General features: G+C 42.9%; 1 protein-coding gene across 4 annotated transcripts in view; it reads left to right on the forward strand.

Moving 5' to 3' along the window:
- Positions 1-21,787, forward strand: part of MYOF (myoferlin) — a 142,157-nt gene that overhangs the window by 42,273 nt on the left and 78,097 nt on the right. For all 4 annotated transcript variants that reach the window (XR_013368209.1, XM_077878365.1, XM_077878363.1 and 1 more), the window contains exons 6-15: positions 8,590-8,756; positions 9,386-9,514; positions 11,868-11,930; positions 12,016-12,066; positions 13,574-13,604; positions 14,497-14,612; positions 15,263-15,389; positions 16,747-16,850; positions 18,945-19,013; positions 19,111-19,154. Coding sequence is in view for 3 of the 4 variants with exons in the window: in XM_077878365.1 (XP_077734491.1) it covers positions 8,590-8,756; positions 9,386-9,514; positions 11,868-11,930; positions 12,016-12,066; positions 13,574-13,604; positions 14,497-14,612; positions 15,263-15,389; positions 16,747-16,850; positions 18,945-19,013; positions 19,111-19,154 (901 nt within the window). In the remaining variant the exon portion in view is untranslated. The remainder of the gene's footprint in view (positions 1-8,589; positions 8,757-9,385; positions 9,515-11,867; positions 11,931-12,015; positions 12,067-13,573; positions 13,605-14,496; positions 14,613-15,262; positions 15,390-16,746; positions 16,851-18,944; positions 19,014-19,110; positions 19,155-21,787) is intronic.

Raw genomic sequence — 21,787 nt, forward strand, 5'->3', positions numbered from 1 at the left:
AAAATGTTAAATGAGCCCTTTTGTGTTACCAATTCAGGCAGGCCTTTAGGGAAAAGATAATACTGTGGATCATTCAAGCAAAGGAGTAAACTTACAGTTTACAGTAAACTGGTGCCACACCATTTCTTTAATATTTATGAAATAAAGAAAGTAGTTGCTGGGTTTCTCGACCTAACACTAGATACTGCAGTGCTGGGTGATAAATGCTTTAGGGTACAGCTCCTGCTCTCCAGGCATATTTAGTCTAAGTTTTAGAGAAAAAAAACTTTTTTTATTATCGTGAAAGTTTGACTTTATAAGAGCAAGGGCTTTGGGGTCAGACTGGCCAGGTTGGATTCTGTATCTGTTGTTAATCTGCCATGTAGCCTTGGATAAATCACTTAGCCTCTCTTAATCGCTTCTCTCTTAATCTCAGTTTTCTTTACCATAAAGTGGGGATAATAGTGGCACCTAGATCAGAAAGTTGTCACAAGGATTAAATGAGATAAGACATATAAAGCACTTAGCTCAGTGCCTAGTATACAGTAAGTGTTACCTAAATGGTGGCCATTGTTATTATTATTATTACTGTTTTTACAAAAACAATTCTAGTTGACGTGTAGTCATGAGCTCAGTTGGGTGGAACACTCTGTATGAACATTCAAATTGTTTCCTCTAAATATCAGAGCTGTTGGAAAAGAATGAATGGTCTGATTTGGCTCAAAGTCACATTGCGATACTTAATGCTTATTTGTAAATATCTTTTTTAAAAAAGGAAAAGAAAAAAGTTGTGTCCTAGTAGACCAGAGAGACTTTGAGAATAAGCAATTCATCGAACTATTTGAGAGTGTACGGGAAAATCCCATCCTCTGAGATGGACCACGGATAGGGCATGCTCAGAGACCATATGATTTCCCTGGAGCAAAGGCTGCCTCCTTAGAAATGAGAAAAGCTCTGAACTTTAAATCCAGTGAGGAGAGAATCCTTGCCATCTAAGGTCCCTCTGCTTGAGGCTCCTGCTCCTCACCTTCTGGATTGTCTTGGTAGCACTAATGCTCCAGCAGTGTTCCTGGACTGGGAGTTTACCCATTCTCTTAGGAAACACTCCCAGCAGGCTCTGCAGTGGCAGTTGGCCAAGGTCTTTCTCAGAAGTTCTCTAGAATCCCTGATACTGCTGGGTGGAGATAGGAAAAGAACCTGAGCTCCTTTTATTTGGATTTCAAACAAAGAGTGTTAACAGGTGCTAGCCAGGAAATGAGCTGTGTCTGCAGGGAAAGTTCATTTTTAAGTGTGAGATGACAAAAATGAAATTTTGTTACTTAAAAAATGAACAGGGCAGCCCAGGTGGCTCAGCGGTTTAGCGCCACCTTCAACCCAGGTCGTGATCCTGGAGACCCGGGATCAAGTCCCGCGTCAGGCTTCCTGCATGGAGCCTGCTTCTCCCTCTGCCTGTGTCTCTGCTTCTCTCTGTGTGTATCTCTCATGAGTAAATAAATAAAATCTTAAAAAAAAAAAGAAGAAGAACAGAGTTCTTTGACCTAGAAGTATTATCTTTGCTTTATTAGATGACTATTCACCAAAGCTGGGTCAAGAGTGACATTCTGAATGTCGGCTTCATAATCCAGCTGAAAGAATCTCTTCTTCGGTATTTAAAAAAATCCTTCAACATCCTGGGTTATTTGGATGTTTCAAGAGAGAAAACCTTTTTTTTTTTTTTGTCTTAATAAGACAATTCAATTCAACTAAGCAAAGATTTCTTTGGGTACTTACTACAACTCCGTACTAGGGAAGATGCTAGGAAAAAAAACCCAAAAAAACCAACAATTTACAGACCTGGGGGAAGAAAAGACCAACAAATATGAGGCAGAGAAATAAGAGCAAGATAGCCACACCTCCTGCCATCGTATACTTCAATAACCTAAGCAGAACATCTGGCCCAAAATTTGTTTTCTTTTTCTTTTCTCTTTTTATTTATTATTTATTATTTATTATTTATTATTTTTTTATTTATTTTCTTTTTCTTTTCAATTGGCTCTTTAAAAAACTTTACCATTCTATGTCAAAGCAATGAGTCTGCTTCCTCTAATTTATATAGGTCTTTACAAATTAAAAATTTTTTTAACTCATTGATCTTTTTGAGTCCAAAAGCAATGCTAGCTTGTAAAAATGTAGACATTACAGAAATATAAAACACAGAAAGTGCAAATCTTCCACAGTCCCTCCCTCCAGAGATAACCACTATTCATGATTACCAATACTGATTTTAAAGATTGCCATTCATATAATAAGTCCTGCATGGAAGAACTTTGAAATCTTAATGATAGAACATAAAAGTGAAGATTTTCAGGAAAATTCGTCCCTGGAAAGTGAAGAAACTAGTTTGACTATAGGTCCCAGGAGTTGGATACCTGAGGGACTTGTGTGTGCATTGTGTGTATTTAAGGACTTTGTTTTCTTTTAGAGAGGTTTTAGGTTTGCCATAATATTGAGAGGAAGATAACAGATTTCAGATACACTCCCTGTCCCTGCACATGTGTAGCCTTCTCCATCATCAGTGTCACTCATCAGAATGGTACACATTTTACAAAGGATGAACCTATGTTGACACATCGTAATTACCCAAAGTCCATAGTTTCCCTTAGAGTTCATTCTTGGTTCATTCTTGGTGGCATATATTCTAGGGTTTGGACAAATGTATCATGACATATATCTATCAGTTTAGTTTCATACAGAGTACTTTCACTGCCCTAAAATCCTCTGTGCTTTGCATATTCATCCCCCACCCAACTTTGGTGACTCCTGATCCTTTTATTGTCTCCATAGTTTTGCCTTATCCAGAATGTCCTTGAGTTGGAATCATATAGTATGCAGTCTTTTCAGACTGACTTTGAGTTAGTAATATGCATTTAAGATTTTCCCATGTCTATTCATGATTTGATAGCTTACTCTTTAAGCACTGAATAATATTCCATTGTCTGGATATACCACAGTTATTTATTCATTCACCTCCTGAAAGACATCTTGGTTTCTTTCATGTTTGGCAATTATGAATAAAGCTCCTATAAACATCCATGTATGGATTTTGTATGAATATACATTTTCAACCTCTTTGGGTAAATACCAAGGAGCGTGATTGCTGGATCACATGGAAAGAATACCTTTAATGTTGTAAGAAGCTGCTAAACAGTCTTAAAAGTGGCTATACCACTTTGCATACCTACCAGTAATGTATGAGAGTTCCTGTTGCTCCACATCCTCACCAGCATTTGATGTTATTAGTCTTCCAGATTTTGGTCATCCTAATTTGTATAGTGGTATCTCATTGTTTTAATTTGTATTTCCTGGGCAGCCCAGGTGACTCAGTGGTTTAGCACCGCCTTCAGCCTAGGGCGTGATCCTGGAGACCCAGGATCGAGTCCCACCTCAGGCTCCCTGCATGGAGCCTGCTCCTCCCTCTGCCTGTCTGCCTCTCTCTCATGAATAAATAAATAAAATCTTTAAAAAAATAATAATTTGTATTTCCTGATGACATAGGATTTGAAGCATCTTTTCATAGTCACATAAAGGGTTACTGACATTCAGAAAGGAGACAGGTCAGTGTTGGCAGCAGTCAGAAGCTTGGTAGGGTTGACTGAAGGGCATGGTAATTGCTGGAGAGGCAGGATAGCATTCATATAAAGGAATTGTGAAGAGCTTGGCATGGCCAAAGTGACATTTTAAGAGGAATAGAAAAATAGAGCAGTAACCATAGGGAGAGTCAAAGAAAGTTGTTTTGTGTTTGTTTTGTTCGTTTTTCGGTTTTTTTATTGTGGGCTATATTTTACATATTTGGGAATGATCCTCCTGAGAGGCAGAAATTGCAGAAGTAAAATCCTTGAGTGGGGAGAGGAGATGAGGTCTGCGCACGTATGGAAGGATTGCCCTCATGGGGAACACAGTTCAGTGATTGTAGCAGGAGGGAAGGCAGACAACAGAGGCAGGTAGGAAGGTTGACTTGGAGTTGGGAGGATGAAGATATTCTCTTCTGATTACCTGTTTTCTTAATGAAATAAGATGCAAGTTCATTAGCTGGCAATGAGAAGGAGAGGTTATCTGAAGCTTTCAAGGTGCACAATAGGTGGAAGTTCAGAAAAGTAAAGTGATTTGATTGTGTTGGCCAATTAGTGGCTTTCTCAGACCAGGATCCAGGATAGATGCCTTGGAAATATGGTGGGATGGCCTGTGAATCCATTTAACATGTGTGATCATGAAATTAAAGTGGGACTGGCCAAGAGGGTGAGTGTATAGCCAAGCTTAGCTCCCTAGGTGAAGGGGTGGAGTGAGTGGAGGTTGAATGAACCAGGTGAGTACAGTAAACCAGAAGAAGGAAGGAGTTGAGGGTGAAGAGGAGCAGGGCAGTGTTAGAGCATGGACTGGCACAGGTCAAGAGAAAAAAGATGTGAAGGCAGTGGCAGGGGGTGGGGAGGCAGGGAAAATGATGTGGTTGATAGAATGAGGGTGCCTGTGTGGCTGCAGACTGTAGACTGGAGTAATAGATGGAACACACTGGAAAGAATCAAAAGATGGCCTTTGTAGGGAGTTGAATAGTGTCCCCCGCCAATTCCTACACAGAATATCAAAAGGTGCCCTTATTCAGAAATGGGATCTTTGCAAATGCACTTAGCTAAGATGAAATCATACTGTTACAGTGACTGGTACCTTTACAAAAAAGAGGTGGGGGTGCCCAGATACCCAGGGGGAGGAGGCCATGTGCCAACAGAGGCAGGGATTGGAAGGATGCAGCCACAAGCCAAGGAATGCCCAGCACTGCCAGGAGCCACCAGCTAATAAGAAGCAGGAAGGAATTATCTCCAAAATTAATGTTACAAGATATCACAGGCAGAGAATGACATTCTAGGACTCTAGAGAAACGGGGTTGTTATAACATCTTCTCCACCCAAAAAAGCATAAAATATTCCAGAAAAGGGATGCCTAGGTGGTTCAGTCGGTTAAGCATCTGACCCTTGATTTCAGCTCATGTCTTGATCTCAGGGTCATGAGTTCAAGCCCCACATTAGGTTCTAGGCTGGGTGTGGGGCCTACTTAAGAAAATCCCGAAAGGACTCTCCATCAAGGAATGGAAGAGGATTAGATGAGATGATGGTCCTGAGGGAGAATAGCCCTGCCAACACTCTCCTTCTAGGGTTTGGAACTGTCAGAGAATCAATTTCTATTGCTTTAAGCCACCTAGTTTGGGGTTCTTTGTGACAGCCAGCAAATACAAGGAAGCAAATACAATCAGCAACTTTCTATTTAGTCAGTGGTTCCATGTAATGTTGCCCTCTCTAGTCATCCTTGTAGATCACCTGAGCTGTGGTTCAGATTTATTCCTGGGTCTCAGCAGTAGGGCACGCCCACACAACTACCCACATCTGGTAATGAAACAGCTTGCAGAGAAGAGTGCGCTTGGCAGGGCCTAAAGGGCCCCCCTCATTCTTTGTGGAACACTTAGGGTGGCATTGTTTAATGCTGTGTAGCTTCCTGCAACATTATGGGGAGATTTCCTGCTCAAATATCCTTCTGCTGTGTGCAGAGATGCTGACAGTAGCCATGACTCAGGCTGGTTTCCTCTGACCCATCCCTCAGGCTCAGGTCTGAATGGCAGAAGGTATTTCCTAGAAGAAACTGGCTCTTCGTTGCCTGTGGTCCTTCAGAAGCATCCATTAAGAGATTAATGAGGGAGGATCCCTGGGTGGCTCAGCGGTTTAGCGCCTGCCTTTGACCCAGGGTGTGATCCTGGGGTCCTGGGATCGAGTCCCGTGTCAGGCTCCTGGCGTGGGGCCTGCTTCTCCCTCTGCCTGTGTCTCTGCCCGCCCCCGCTCTATCAGGAATAAATAAATAAATAAAATCTTAAAAAAAAAAAGAGTTTAATGAGGATTTATACAGGGGCCAGCATGCAGAGGGTACGGTTTACCCCTCCTTCTCCTACTTGCTGCCCTCCATAACCACTGACCCCAAATGGAACAATTCGCAGCAGGGAGGAAACCAGGATGAGCAAAGGGAGTTTGTCTTAGTTGTCAGAGGAGCCCTTGAGGCATTCAGCCCAGCCACTGCCCAGTTCAGGACAGGTTTGCAGCAGGGGGGCCAGACCTTCCTATGTTTCCCTGAGGCTGGCGCAGGGGTCGGAGGAGTGCCCTGTACTGTCCAGCTGAAAAACTCAAGAAGGCAGGCCTGTGTCTCCTTGTTGGTTCTGCATTCACTGAGCTCCTGGGTAGGGTCACGTGTGGTGCTGTTCAGAGCCAGGGTATTTCATCAGGGGCTTGAGAAAATTGGAAGTTGAGGCACTCACCTGGTGAAGAATGGGAGGAGGGACATTCTAAGACCTGGGAGCCCCAAGGTGGGTGGCAGGCAGGCAAGCCTTGCTTTTGAAGCCTCATCAAGGATGGAGTAGAAGAGTCCCAGATTATCTTGCAGAGGGCCAAGGTATTCCTTCTTGCCTTCAGCCTCTCTGGGGTTTCCTGGTATCCTGACAAAGGTGCAGAGAGCAGCTTCTTCCCCCACAGCCTGGTTTTAGACTCAGTCTGGAGCCAGTGAGGTAAGCAAAGACCCAGTCCTCATTTCAGCTCAGCTCCCAATAACCTAACAGGTCACCTCGGCTTTCCAGACCTCAGTTGTCTTGTCTGGATGCTGTGGTGAGGCGCATGTTCTGACCAGGGATCTTGGAGTCCTCTCTGGCCTCACACTCTGTGGGTCTAAAGTGTAGATGCAGAGGCCATGAGGTCAGAGGGGCAGAGGACTAAGGAACAGAGTGGGAAGTCACATGTGGGGAGCAGGACATGGAGAGGAGCCCAAGAAGAACCTGAGATGGTTTAGTCAGAGGGCCAGGAAGAGAGCTGTGTGACTCAGAAAAGTGTGTGTGGCTGCCCGGTGCCCAAGACCATGTTCAGTGGAGTGGGAAGACTCAGAAAAGGGCCCTGAAGCTTAGCAAGAAGTCATGTTGGATCTCTGCGGATAGAAGTAGCTGGAGAGGCTGAGTGTAAAAGAGGTGATGAAGGGAGGATTCATTCTGGGCTGAACTCTGAAGCAATACACGGTCATGGGTCTGGGCTCCTTGTGGTTGCACCTTCCTCATTCTGTGTCCCCTTCCCCCGTGCTGCCCACTGACTTCTCCAGCCCCTACCTCTACCTCATGACTGCTCTCTGGGAAGTGTTCTTGTGTTCTGCACTCCCACCAAAACTGATTCCTCAACAAAAGTTTTTTTTTTTTTTTAAAAGACTAATATATTGAGTGTTGCTGTGTGCCAGGCACCATGTTGAAGGCTTGCATAAAAATTAATTTTATCTTTACAATAACCCTGTGGCAAATACTATTATTCCCACCTTCTTACATATGAGAAATCTGAAACAGAAATTAAGAAACTTACTCAGACTCACACAACTTAAAACTGGAATTTGAACCCAGGCCACATAACTCCAGAGCCCAAGCTTTAAGAGCGGTGCTACACGGCAGTCTGATTGAACTAATTCATACTATAATGTAAGTGACTGACAAATGTGTCTGCATGGAAATTCAATCTCTTACATGATTTTGCATTGTAAAGGAGGGGGTTTCAGAATCCAAAGGTAGAGAGTGAGAATGCTGTTATTTTTTTGGACGAAGTAAATTCCTTAAATTATATTGTACAGATTACCAGGAGGTCATCACTTTTTGGTCACTTTTTGTCTATTAAGATAAGAAAAGCTGAAGTTGGTCAGTGAGTTTAAAAGAGTTTGTGAATAAAAGAAAGGAGAGACGGAGTAGACAGCATTGAGTTTTGTTTTTTAAGGAGAGAAAGAGCTGTGCCTATGTGAAGAGGGAAGGTCCTATAGGGAAGAGTCGACTGGAGGTACCCTGGGGGACAGGTGGGACACTTGGGGGTGTTTCCAAAGAATCAGAAGGAAGTAGGCTCTCAAGTATTGGAAGGGGCTTCACTCTATCAATCAGGAAATACCTTCCCCCCCTGAGTATGAAGGGAAGTTAGGAAGATAAATGAGGAGATAGATGCATGTGGAAGTGACAGAAAAGGTGGGCAAAGGGAAAGCATGAGACCACATTGGTCTGTTGGCAAGGAAACCGGAGGTGTGTTTCTCATCTGCCACGAGGGTGGAGAGGGCATTTAGGAACCTGGAGGCTCAAGCAGAAAGGAGGCAATGCAGCACCCTCATGAGTTCATCTCTAGAGAAAAGACTAGCACTGGGGATGGTGGAGTCAAAGTCTCCTCTGCCAAGCTCCAGTGTCCCCTGGGATTGTCTCCTCTCTCTCTCCTAACCACAGAAAGGCCCCTTGACCTCAGGCTGGGTCCCCAGATCAGAACCAGGTGATTTCTGGTGGGGTCCAACTGACTCTTCTCCTCTTGCTCTCCCCTTCATCTCTGGAGTTCTCTTGGTCACTTTGAATACAGCCTGAGTGAGCACCCGATGCACCCGTGAACACATTTTCCTAAAGAAACTGTATCTGAGTCGCAGCACATCCCAAGTGGAGCAGCTCCTTCACCACCCCTGAACACTGAGAATTCTGTTTTCAGGAAACCTGCATTCAGACATTTATAGGATGAGGGCCATCTCTGACAGGATCTCTTGTTGGTGTTTCAGGAGAAGAAGAGGAAGATGGAGGTGATGAAGACAGGTTGGATGGCACAGTCACGGGCCCTGGGCCCAGGGGGTCAGGTGGGATCGTGTCGGAGGCTCACCTTGCCCGGAGGCTCACGAAAGCAAAGAAGAACCGGCGGATGCTGTCCAACAAGCCTCAGGACTTCCAGGTGCGAACAGCCCTGGAAGCGGGCCCCATGTTTTTATGCTACCACAATATTGTCCAGCTTCTGGCAATTGCACTGTTGCTGGGAAGGACCTGTTGCTAAGGGCAGCTGCCCACCTAGCAAAAAGGGACGTCAGAGCATAAACCCAAGAAGAAATGCTGTCCATCTCTCTGTTGCATGCAGGAGTAGATGGAGTCAAGCCTGATGAGACTCTTCAGAGAAACAAAACTATACCCCTCCTTCCCATTGGTGGTAGGAAAGAATAGAGGCACAGTAGTGCATCTTCCTAGTTCTGGGCACTTCCTTGGCAGACAGCTGTGGAGTGATTTAGTACATCCCAGGCTCAAGCAGACCAGGTGGGAGGCTGGGGTCAGAGCAGCGGGCACCTCCCTCCCACCCCCTACTGCACCCTTTCCCTGGCCAGCCCTGGACTGTTTCAACCCCACTACTCCTCTAGGTTTCTCCAACCCAGCCCCACTTCCACCTTGGGAATGAGCAGGGGGGCTACCCCGGCTGTGCGCACCTGCCCCGGGCCTGGCGTCGGTGATCCTCACAGGCTGACATGGCACCTGAGGATTCTCTCACCTGGTGCTGGGGAAGGATCAGTAACAACACCCCTTCTGTGCTTGCAGATCCGCGTCCGAGTGATTGAGGGCCGTCAGTTAAGTGGCAACAACATCAAGCCTGTGGTCAAGGTCCATGTCTGTGGCCAGACACACAGAACAAGGATCAAGAGAGGGAACAACCCATTTTATGATGAGGTAAATGGGCGTAGCACATGTTTCTGCTTAGTGAGTCTGTTCTATTTACACACATCTTCCTGCCTTCCACCTTCCCCTTCCTCGTTCCACATTGGAGGGGGACTCGTGTGCAGACATCTGGCAAAGACAATGCAAAGTTCCAGCATTCAGCATTCTAAGAGCCACTGGGTCTCAAAATCAAATGGCCTGGTCTCAGAGCTGCCAGCTTGGCACCTGTCCTGTCGGATCCTTGCACACCTAATGACGGACCACAGGAAGTCACTTACATCTGCCTTTGCTCTTTCTAAGCAGCAGGACGTCTCTGAGGGATGGTTAAGGAAGTTCTGTGATCGCTTTGCTACTCAAAAAAAAAAAAAAAAAGCATCGCCACATTTTCATAATTAAGACCAGTTCATGCTGGACCCTCATGAAAGAAAACAATGCTAAGTTTCAGTCACAGCTCTAAAGCAGATTGTCACATATTTCACATGGACGACAATGGTTGACTTTTTAAAGGTGTCAACACCTATCTGGCTATAAAAATAATATATGTAAAAGGAAAGCAATTAGGAACCAAAAGGGTCTTCTTTTCCCTCCCACACCGAGAATACAGTCCTGCTGACATTTTCCATAACACTCCTCAGAAATGCTGAATACCTTGGCAGTTATCTCAGGTACCACAAAACTTGCAGAGCAGGGCTGTGAGAAACATGATGTTTGGGGAGTCCTCTGAACCCAGCCCTGCTCTGCTGAGGAGATGCATTTCTGAGATTCCTCAGGCTTGAGTCCCAGGCCCTGTTGTCTGAGCCCAGGCCTATCCTACTGTGGTTTCCTCTCATCCTCCCTCTGGGTTCCCTGCAGCTTTCCGATCCCAGGCTGGCTCCGGCTTTTGTTTTTTTCCCACCACTGTGCATACAAGGAACCTGTTTCTTCTGTCTGGGGTTCCAGTTTCTCCCCCTTTGTTCAAGGTGGCCCTACCTTCACAGAAGGCCCGTCTTCTTTTCACTTGTCACTTTTCCACCTTGGAGGAATTGGAGACAACAACACGCAGTGAAGTAGTGTCAAAGCAGACATATGATGCAGGTGTGTGCTGAGGTGGTGAAGGGGGTAGCACTTGAAGTGGACTTCTGGAGAGCCTGAGAGAGGTTCGCCAGGGAGGACTTGCAGGGAGGACAAGCTTCTGGGTGATTTGCATTTATAATGCAGGATGAACATTTACTCAGCTGCATTCTGAGGAGCTTGGCAAGAATCTCCACCTTAAAATTTTCCCATAATAATGAATTTTTTTGAGATTAGATCTCTGAATCAAATACCAGAGACTCTAAGCAGACCAATTCAGGAATTAATAAAAGAATTTACTACAAAATCCCTAGTTTACCTACATCTTCTTAACCAAGTGACTAAACTTGTTATCACCAATAATGGCACAAACTGATGTGTGTGTCCTGATGTGATATAGTGGAAGGACCAATATCACCCATGTCATTTCTTGTCAAATAGCCAATTTGAATCTAATAGTGAGGAAATATTTACGCCAGTCTGGATTGTGGAATATTCTATAAGACAACTGATCTTGATAGATAAATAAATAACAAAAATAGGCAGGATAAATAAATAACAATAATAGTTTGCTGTATAAAAGGAAACTAAAGCTGGAGTGCTTGGGTGGCTCAGTCGGTTAAGCGTCCAACTCTCGGTTTCAGCTCAGGTCATGAGCTCAGGGTCGTGAGATGGAGCCCTGCATATGAGGTCAGACTCCACACTTAGCACAGTCAGCTTGGGATTCTTTCCCTCTTCCTCTCCTTCCCCTGTACTCTCCCCCTGCTCATGCTCTCTCTCTCTCCCTCTAAAATTAAAAAGAAGAAGAAGAAGAAGAAGAAGAAGAAGAAGAAGAAGAAGAAGAAGAAGAAAACTAAAGAGATACAACAACCAAATGTAATCCTTGAGTGGATCCTAGATTAAAAAAAAAAACAAACAAAAACTAAAAAGAACTTTTTTTAGGACAATTGTAGGGAATTTAACTCAATTTTCCAGGTCATGCAAACCCCAAGCATCCATTTTAGTGAGACTTGCAGAATGAAGTAACCTTAGATCTACATATCAGTTAGCTATCGTATTTTTGGCCCCCAATGGACAATTCAATTTCATTACATAAACACTATAATTGTTACATATTCTTTTTTTCCAACATACAAAAGTGAGTTTGCCAAGAAGCTCATGAAGCTTAAACCTCAAGGCCTTTTCGAAGGCTCATGGTCAAACCTACTTTTGGGATTATGTTTTATATTTTTTAGGAGGGTTCTAGCATTAGATCACACTAAACCTGAGTCCACCCCTGTTAACATTCAAACATTTTTCTCTTCTGTTTTGACAGTTATTTTTCTACAATGTCCACATAACCCCTTCTGAACTGATGGATGAGATCATCAGCATTCGGGTAAGGGGGCTTTGGAATAGAAAGGTCATGTTTTCTAACTGCCAGATAAAGCCAATAAGCTTCTCATGGCTCTTCTTTCTTCCAGGTTTATAATTCCCATTCTTTGCGGGCAGATTGTCTGATGGGGGAATTTAAGGTGGGTTACAACAGTCTGTTTCGTTCAACTTAGACAGGCATTTTCATAGTGAGGAATCAGGTTCCTGGCCAGGTATCAGGCTGTCCACCTTGATGACATATTAAAGTTACGTGTAAGGGATTCACACTATGGGCCATGTTTGTCAGAGTGTTCTCGGCCTGGGTCTAGTCAACTTCTAAAGTACAGCACTTACTATGCCTTAAACCAAATGCCTGGAAGATGCCACATCAGGGCCCTCCTAGAGTTCCAATGCAGTGCTACAGAGGGAGGGGGTGCTTGACAGTGGCAGGAAGCCCGTAAACTAGCTCCACTTACCAGTGGCCCCAGGGTTCCATCTCCAAAGCCAATTATTGTAAATGTGGAATCGGAAAAGCAAACCAAAACAGGAAAGAGTATCAGGGTGCTTTTCCAAGTAACTCATTTGGAATCAAAGACAAATACTTTGTGGTGCTTCTCAGCAATTCTATGTGGAATGGGCTGCCTCTCAAAAGAAGGAGCTCCAAGCATTAGAGGTCCTAGAGAATGATCTGGGTCAGGCATACATGTGTTCATACCCTGTGGCTACCAACTAGCCACATACCAACTGATCCTTAGTTTCCTCTTTAAAATGGACTCATTGTGAATACTAAGTGGGATAGAATATATAAAACATCTAGTAGAGTGCTTGGCACATTGAAGTGCCCAATTGATGGTTATATTAATGCTAACATTAATTAATTAGCATTAGCTGGAGGAGAAGAAAGAGGAATATTGGACAGGAAATTGGACCAGGTGACTTCACATAGGGTGCCCAAAGTCCAAGTCTGTCTGGGACTGAAGGATTTTACAGAATGTGAGACTTTCTGTGCTTGGGGAAAAGTTCCAAGCAAACCGGGAAACACTGGTCATCCTACTTTCATGGTCCCGTCCAGCTCCAAGACTAGTTAGTTCTTTCATTCAAAATGATTGGTTGAGGGTCTTCTGTGTTCCACACATCAGACAAGGCATTGGGATACAAAGAGGGTAAGATGGAAGTGTTGTTCTCGAAGAAATTGACTTCTTTTTTTTTTCTATATTTTTTTATTGGAATTCGATTTGCCAACATATAGCATAATACCCAGTGCTCATCCTGTCAAGTGCCCCCCTCAGTGCCTGTCACCCAGTCACCCCAACCACCCACCCACCTCCCCTTTCACACCCCGTGTTCGTTTCCCAGAGTTAGGGGTCTCTCATATTCTGTCACCCTCTCTGATATTTCCCACTCATTTTCTCTCCTTTCCCCTTTATTCCCTTTCACTATTTTTTATATTCACCAAATGAGTAAGACCATATAATGTTTGTCCTTCTCCGATTAACTTACTTAACTCAGCATAATACCCTCCAGTTCTATCCACGTCGAAGCAAATGGTGGGTATAGAAATTGAAGTCGTCAAGAGCCTTATATTTAAATATAATAATAATGGTTTCTTTGAAGTAACTAAACTGATTTTAAAGTCGATTTGAGCTATTTTAAATTATCTTTTCCCAGATTGATGTTGGATTCATTTATGATGAACCGGGTAAGTAATATTCTTTCTCTCTATGAACTTGAAGATTCTGGGAATCAAGAAAATCTGAGGGATCAACAAAGGAATTTAAAAAGTATCTCTTTTCTTTTTTTTTTTTTTTTAAGACTTTATTTATTTATTCATGAGAGACGGACAGAGAGAGAGAGAGGCAGAGACACAGGCAGAGGGAGAAGCAGGCTCCATGCAGGGAGCCCGACGTGGGACTCGATCCCAGGTCTCCAGGATCACACCCTGGGCTGAAGGCGGCGCTAAACCGTTGAGCCACCCAGGCTGCCCAAAAATGTCTTTTTCTTAATTGAAGAGGGAGAAGGATACTTAGTGGGAATGAATGAATTAAGGAATAGCTTAATAAGGATATCTTTTTCAATCTGATGGCAATTATCCTAACATTCACAAGTATGTAAGTTCTCTGTTTTGTGATGGTATTTTGATCTTACCAAAATCGAATTAGAGAACTAATTAATAGACCTTAGAGATCCTTGTTTGAGTGATACCAGGGCAGGATTGAGGCTGGGGGCTGGTCAGTCCAAAGCACAGAGGACATTTTTTTTTAATTTTATTTATTTATTCATGAGAGACAGAGAGAGAGAGAGAGAGAGAGAGAGAGAGAGGCAGAGGGAGAAGCAGGCTCTATGCAGGGAGCCCGCCATGGGACTCCATCCCAGGTCTCCAGGATCACACCCTAGACTGAAGGTGGCGCTAAACCACTGAGCCACCTGGGCTGCCCATCATGGAGGACATTAATATAGAGACTCCTCTGGCAAACTTGGTGTCATTATGATACTTCAGAGGAAATGATTGTTTATCTTACAGCAGATGAAATCACAAAGGTGTCAGCTTATCTTTAGAGGGTCCCTGTCTTTTTAATCCTTCTTTATTTTAGGTCACGCTGTCATGAGAAAATGGCTTCTTCTCAATGACCCTGAAGATGCCAGCTCAGGTGCTAAAGGTTACATGAAAGTCAGCATGTTCATCCTGGGAACTGGAGATGAGCCTCCTGTAAGCCCCTATGTTCTCTACTCTTTACATTTTTTCACCAAAAATGGGGACCAAGAATTAAGCAAGTGGGTGTGTCAGTAGTTGTGAAAAGCAGCACAGCTTCCAATCAGTAACTCCAACCTTTCAACTCTTCCTATATTTTGGAAACTATTCTTTCCTTCATATAGAACTATTCTTCTAGCTCACTTGGACTCCTTCCTGGTGTCCATGTATGGGTTTTTCATTCAGTAAAAATATGTGTGTTTCCAAGGCTCTCTTGCATCATTTAGCCTACAGAGTGTGGCTCCCATGCAGAATCAGGCATTGCTACCTAAAGGGACAGTTGTCCTTCTAGGGGGCTGGACGAAGGAAGTGCCGAAGAGAAACAGGAAAAACTTCAGGAACTGTTTCTCTCCTTCTCTCCTATTTAGTGCTCATAAAATTACAAAAGGTCACATTATTTTCTTGTGTTGTTGCAATTGAAGAAACATATGAGCTTTGACTTTGCAGACCAATTTTGAGATCGAATTTGTGGCTGAACTCTTAAGCCTGAAACACAGGAAATCCTAATGGAAATAGTCCCAGTCGGTTTCATCTTACAAGCATCAGTCTGGCTTCTTACAAGCACTGTTTTTCTACTTGTCTCATTTGTAATCATGTCTCCCCAATAGGCTGAGAAGCGAGATCGTGATAATGACAGTGATGACGTGGAGAGTAATTTGTTACTCCCTGCTGGCATCGCCCTCCGGTGGGTGACCTTCTTGCTTAAAATCTACCGAGCAGAGGACATCCCCCAGAGTACGTATGGACTTAATCCTACCCTAGGGTGACCATTTATTTGCATGGTCACGTGCGTTAACACCATACTCTGAATAGTGATTGGTCATGTTTTTCTTCATGGACTTCTTTTCATTCATTCTGACCCCATTTCTGGCCCCATGAAAGCTACCTGAGCAGATTGATGGGGCAGCCAGTTGGTCACTGATCCATTTTCCTTAAGCGTTTGGCCCATCCCGCTCATCTCTCCTCTTCTCAGTATTCTACAGCTTCTCCTTACTCTAGAGGATACTGAAGAGAGGCCAGCAGGCAGCACTTCCAGCTCCTTTCATCCGAAGGAAAATATGAAATTTTTGAAACAAATAAGTGTGTTTGTTATTGAATTATTAAAAATGGCTGAGCAAAGGGTTGCTACGTGCCAATAACTAGTAATTTGTCAATATGATGTTATGGGGTACGTATAATAAGAGGTGGGTGCATTTAAGAGAATCACTTACTGTGATTTTACTCATAGAGACTAGTCCAGAACTCCTGTGTACTTGCCAAGGACCCAGCATCCTTTTGCCCTGCCTAGCCTGTGTGCTTTCTGCTGGGTCCTGGGACATGGGACCCCTCTCCAAGTCTCCAGGTGGCAGTAGTTTGTATATAGGCCATGGGTCTCTTCAGGATTTGCTACTTTCTCTGGGAACCCGCCCTCACTTGTTTAACACCCTATAGTGCTTCTCTCATCTCTCCTTAGAAATATCCTAAATGAAGTAAATAAGTTAAACCTCACATTATACTGCCTTGGCAAACCAGTGTAATGGATCCTCATTTGCTTCTGAGTTTGTTAGAGAGAGAGAGAGAGAGAGAGAGAGAGAGAGAGAGATGCTGTTTATAGTTGCTTAAATGTGTTATTTATGGTTATGTTATTTGTGATTATGCCAAAGCTCCTTGAATTTCTCTGAAAAAAATTGAACTAGGCTTATGTCATTTTGACCTAAAGCACCTTTTCCAAGTTGAAGCCAGGTTGAGTTTTTGAATGGCCTCTTATCCTATCTAGATGGACTTTATTCTACTTTTTCCCTCAACAAATGACTGATTTTCAATATAATAATTTATTGGCATATTTTTCAAGATGCTTTTGTTTTGTTTCATTTTATTTTTTACTTTTTTTGGTGTTTTGTTTCGTTTTTGACTTTTTGGGGAGAACACATTTCTTTCTCAGCTAAGACAAGATTTCTGCAGTTATAATGCTATTAGCGCATGCCACTTTTGAGAACAATTCTTGTTGAAACTGTCTTCATGGATAGGAGAAAAATTTTAATTTTGCTGAGTGATTTCTATCCTTTTAAGAAACTCAAATTTAATTTTTGCTGTGTAACGTATTGCTTTCCAGTGGATGATGCCTTCTCACAGACAGTAAAGGAAATATTTGGAGGCAATGCAGATAAAAAAAACCTAGTGGATCCTTTTGTAGAAGTTTCCTTTGCTGGAAAAAAGGTTTGTATGTGATCTAAATGCAGACACCTCTAGAAATAAATATTTAAAGCATCATGCTTTCCTTGGAGTGAATTTCTGTTTACTCTTTGTTAAAGCAGCCCCCTGATGGTCTGGGAAGTCTGCAGGAATGGAGATTATCTGAGTCAGAACATGCAGACTTCTCCACAAGTTTATTTTGGAGCAGAAAGTATGCAGATTCAAGTTAGAAAAATTCAATCTTCAGAAAGAATAGAACATGAAAACTATCACTGAATTATTTGGATTACTTCTCAAGTCCAAGCATTTTTTTAATCTAAGGCAAGCTCCCTCACTGGCACCAATGATTCCTGGTAAATGTAGAATATGGCTCTCCTAATGTCCAGCTGCCCACTCCTATCATGTTTCTCACTTTCCAGACCCCAGTGAGCTGCTGAAACTGGAGAGCAGTCAGGGGAGCTCCATCTCATTCTGCTGGGAAGAGCCAGGGGACTCTTGGTTGTAGACACATCTGTAACCACCACTTTTACCCACAAAGATGGTCAAAGATGGAAGACTGGGATTCTGTAATAGAATAACAATGCACCATGGACAGCTGTAGGCACAAAGAACTAGCATCTTTTATGTAGTTGAACCAGTTACTTATGAAAGCGAGATTTGGGAAACCATACACTTATGGACCAGGTGTTACTTCCTAGGAGAATCAGTGGTGGGGGAGGCGGTGAAAAGCCCTAGAGTGAAATTTACATTCAGACTTTAGGGACGCCTGGGTGGCTCAGCGGTTGAGTACCTGCCTGTGGCTCAGGTCATGATCCCAGGATCCAGGATCGAGTCCCACATCAGGCTCCCTGCAAAGAGCCTGTTTCTCCCTCTGCCTGTGTCTCTCATGAATAAATAAATAAATCTTAAAAAAATAAAATAAAATAAATAAATTCAGACTTTAACCCACTCCAGAGGTGGGTAAGGCAATTTCCGTAACCTCTCAGTGTCAATTTTCTTAACTATAAAATAAGATAATAATAATCTCATAGGATTGTTGATAATGGTTAATTAATTAGAGAAGTAATTTTGTGAGCCTACTAAATATCAATACTGTCCCATATGCTGAGGATAGAGAAGTTTGCAAGACAGTCATGGCTTTCATGGAGCTTCCTTTGTAGTAGAAGGCATAACAATAAATAAGTTAACAAGTAGTTTAATGATCTTAGGTAGTGCCCATTACTATGAAGAAAACAGAGTGGGGTACAAGAAGTGATTTGTACAGGGGGTTGGAGAGATGGGTTTTCGTTAGGTTATCAGATGGGACACCTTTGAGGAAGTAACATTTGAGCAGAGGCCTGGATGGTGTAAGATCTGGGGACGGGGGCTTCCAGGCAAAGAGAAGAGCCCAAGGAGAAGACACATCTGCAGTGAAAGAATCCCCTTGAGGCTGTAGTGCCACAAGCCAGGGGGAGCTACAAGATGAAGTCAGAGAGATTTGGGGTGGGGGAAGATAGGTAGGCAGGGTTTTATCAGCCAGAGTAGGGTCTGGACTTCATTCTAAGCGTGCTCGGAGAGCTCACTGAGACTGCTACGCAGGGGTTATCATGAAAGTAAGGAGGCAGGAGAGGACCATGCATCAGACAGGAGCCAACAAGAGGTGTCCAGGGGGAGATCAGTCTCTGCATGAAACAGGGGTGTCAGGACTTACTCGCAGAGGCACGTGAGGGGGAGAGAGATATGGCTGATTTGATTTTTCCTGTTTTGACAGGAGCTGGTTTGGGGAGCAGGGAGAGGGGCTAGTGGGCAGGATCTAACCATCTGTGTGCACACATTAATGAAGAAGTGCTTACTAGACAGTATGTAATAAGTGCTCAATAAATATTAACACCGGCATCATTACACTAATCCAATGTTAGCAATCTGGCAGTTGAAAACTAACTTTTAGTGCATGGAAGGAGCAAAGATTAATATTAAACCCATGTTACATTTACCAAATAGAGAAATAAACTTGAACCAGGCTACTAAGTATATATCTAGTAAGTAAACTATTAAAGTCATAATCTAGGATGCATATGTTGTGAATTTATGGAAATTAGAATCTTGAATACCTATAGTTGTGTTTTGATGATTTTACAGGTTTGCACAAATATAATTGAGAAAAATGCAAATCCTGAGTGGAACCAAGTCGTTAATCTTCAGATCAAGGTTTGACTTTTTTCTTCAATAAAAAGTAAGACTACTTAATTTAATAGTTACTGAATAAGTTGAGAAATAACTATTTTTTTCTGTTTCCTTTTAACAGTTTCCTTCAATGTGTGAAAAAATAAAACTAACAATATATGACTGGTAAGTTAAAAAATAAACTTATTAATTCAAACTTAAAGAATTGAGTGTTTGGATTTTGGGGAACACTACTCTAGATGGTCTCTTACTTTTCAGTTTGCTCCTTTTTTCTTCTTTGGCATAGTCACAGGGGGAGGTGATAAATTGCTCCTGGAATTGGGTGTTTTCTTTTAAAAAAATTAATAATGGTATTGTTGCAGAAAACCTTCATGTATCTTGGTTCAATTGCTTGTAAACAAGGGAAGGGAAAAATAATCTGAAAAATCCCGCAAGATAAGAAATCAAGGATTTTTAAAAAAGATTTATTTATTTATTCATGAGAGACACAGAGAGAGAGAGGCAGAGACACAGGCAGAGGGAGAAGCAAGCTCCTCGCAGGAAGCCCGATGTGGGACTTGATCCCGGATCCCAGGATCAAGCCCTGAGCTGAAGGCAGACGCTTTTTTTTTTTTTTTTAAGATTTTATTTATTTATTCATGAGAGACACACACACAGAGAGAGAGAGGCAGAGACACAGGCGGAGGGAGAAGCAGGCTCCATGCAGGGAGCCCGACATGGGACTCGATCCCAGGACCCCAGGTCACAACCTGAGCCAAAGGCAGATGCTCAACTGCTGAGCCACCCAGGCATCCCTGAAGGCAGACTCTCAACCGCTGAGCCACCCAGGTGTCCTGAAATCAAGGATTTATTTTATTTATTTATTTTTTATTTTTTGAAATCAAGGATTTAAATAGCATTTAGGCTATCCAAAATAGACTTCTGAAATGGAGTAAACAAACCATTTCTTGAGAAGAATCACCAAAATGTTCTAACAGCTATTTTCTTACGGTTAGAAAGGAAAATGGACAAAGCTACCTATCTGATTGAATGAGAAGAAAATTCATTGAAAAGTTCTAATGAAATTTTGACTAGATCATCCTTCTAGCGAGGATGGCCATCATAAGGCCATTCTTTTTTTTTTTTTTTTAAATTTTTATTTATGATAGTCCCACAGAGAGAGAGAGAGAGAGAGAGAGGCAGAGACACAGGCAGAGGGAGAAGCAGCCTCCATGCACCGGGAGCCCGATGTGGGATTCGATCCCGGGTCCCCAGGATCGTGCCCTGGGCCAAAGGCAGGCGCCAAACTGCTGCGCCACCCAGGGATCCCCATAAGGCCATTCTTAATGTAATGTTCTAATTGGATGAAGCATTCAGTTAGCAGTCCTTAACTCCTTGAGAGTGAAAATGGCAAATACTGTCCTCATCCTCATCATTAGTGTTTATTCTGGAGTTAGCTACCATTTTTTTTTTTTTTTTTTGAGTATGAAGAAGTGCTGTGCCTTGTGCCTTAACTACAATATCCCACTAGTCTTTAGAGTAATTCCATGGGTTAGAGACGATTATTAGTTCCTTTTACAGATGAAGACACTAAGGCTCAGAGAGACCAGATGCATGCCTCACTGTCACTCTGATGGTTAGAGACTGAGTTGGGCCCCCATCCTGTCTAGCTGACTCCAGGATTTTTCCTTTGGCAGAATGTATTTGGCTTTTGTGTTAGCACCCTCTTGGTACTATGACAACAGGGCACTTTGGGAGGAGGATAGTAAGTCTCATTTTGTTCGATGATGACATCACCATTTATTGAGGGTCATGGAGGAGTCGAGAGGACAAAAAACCCCTTCCAGTGAGTGTAAGCTTGATTGAAGTACTTGAGACCCTCAGACAACATTGTGAAAGTGTTCTGTGGGCCTCAAGAGACCTCAGGAATGTGGATATGGGCCTATATATCACAGGTGACTACTCTGGCTTACCAGCTTTGATTGTGGATTGAGCCTTCCTAGAGTTGCCTGTGGCCACTACAAATGTGATTCCTTTCTGACCTAGTGTGCCCTCTCCAAAGAATAGTGTAGACTAGGATGCACAGGGAGGCCCTGTTTAAGGAATCCTTGGGTCCAAATCTTAGGTTACATATCCTGTGGGTATTTGCATAACTGAGAAGCTAAGAATTCTTTAAATGTAGTCTAGATCCTTTTGGATGAACAGAGAAGGTTTAAGACTTGTGCATGTGCTTAATATCCTTAAATATTTTTTTCTCATGCAAACTGTTTCATTAGTCTTTCTATAGCCTAATACTATTGTACTATACAATGTATAATATTATATGTAACATGTGATATTACTATAATACAGTATAATAGTATTACACAGTAGCATAATCTTTCTCCCAAATACTTAACCTTTCTTCTTTCCCGTGGGGTCTTAGATTCAGAGCGGATATACCACTATTTTGAATAAAGAAGAGGATGCATTAAGCAGAGAGATGGATGCTATTAATAGAAATCTTATGGGGTACCTGGATGGCTCAGTCAGTTAAGCATCTGCCTTTGGCTCAGGTCATGATCCTGGGGTCCTGGAATCGAGCCCCGAGTCAGACTCCCTGCTCAGCATGGGGCCTACTTCTCCCTCTCCCTCTGCCTTTCCCCTCAACTCGTGTTCTCTCTCTCTCGCTCTCTCTCAAACAAATAAAATCTTTAAAAAAAAATAGGAACCTTGTTTTTTACACCTACTGTTTGTCCAGCCAGAGATCACTTCATGAGTTAGGCTTGCAAACTCTCTGTGATATCCATGGAAAAATTCGTTGAGTTTTAGTGGGAATA

This window comes from Canis aureus, chromosome 29, assembly GCF_053574225.1.
Source record: "Canis aureus isolate CA01 chromosome 29, VMU_Caureus_v.1.0, whole genome shotgun sequence".
Lineage (NCBI taxonomy): Eukaryota > Metazoa > Chordata > Mammalia > Carnivora > Canidae > Canis > Canis aureus.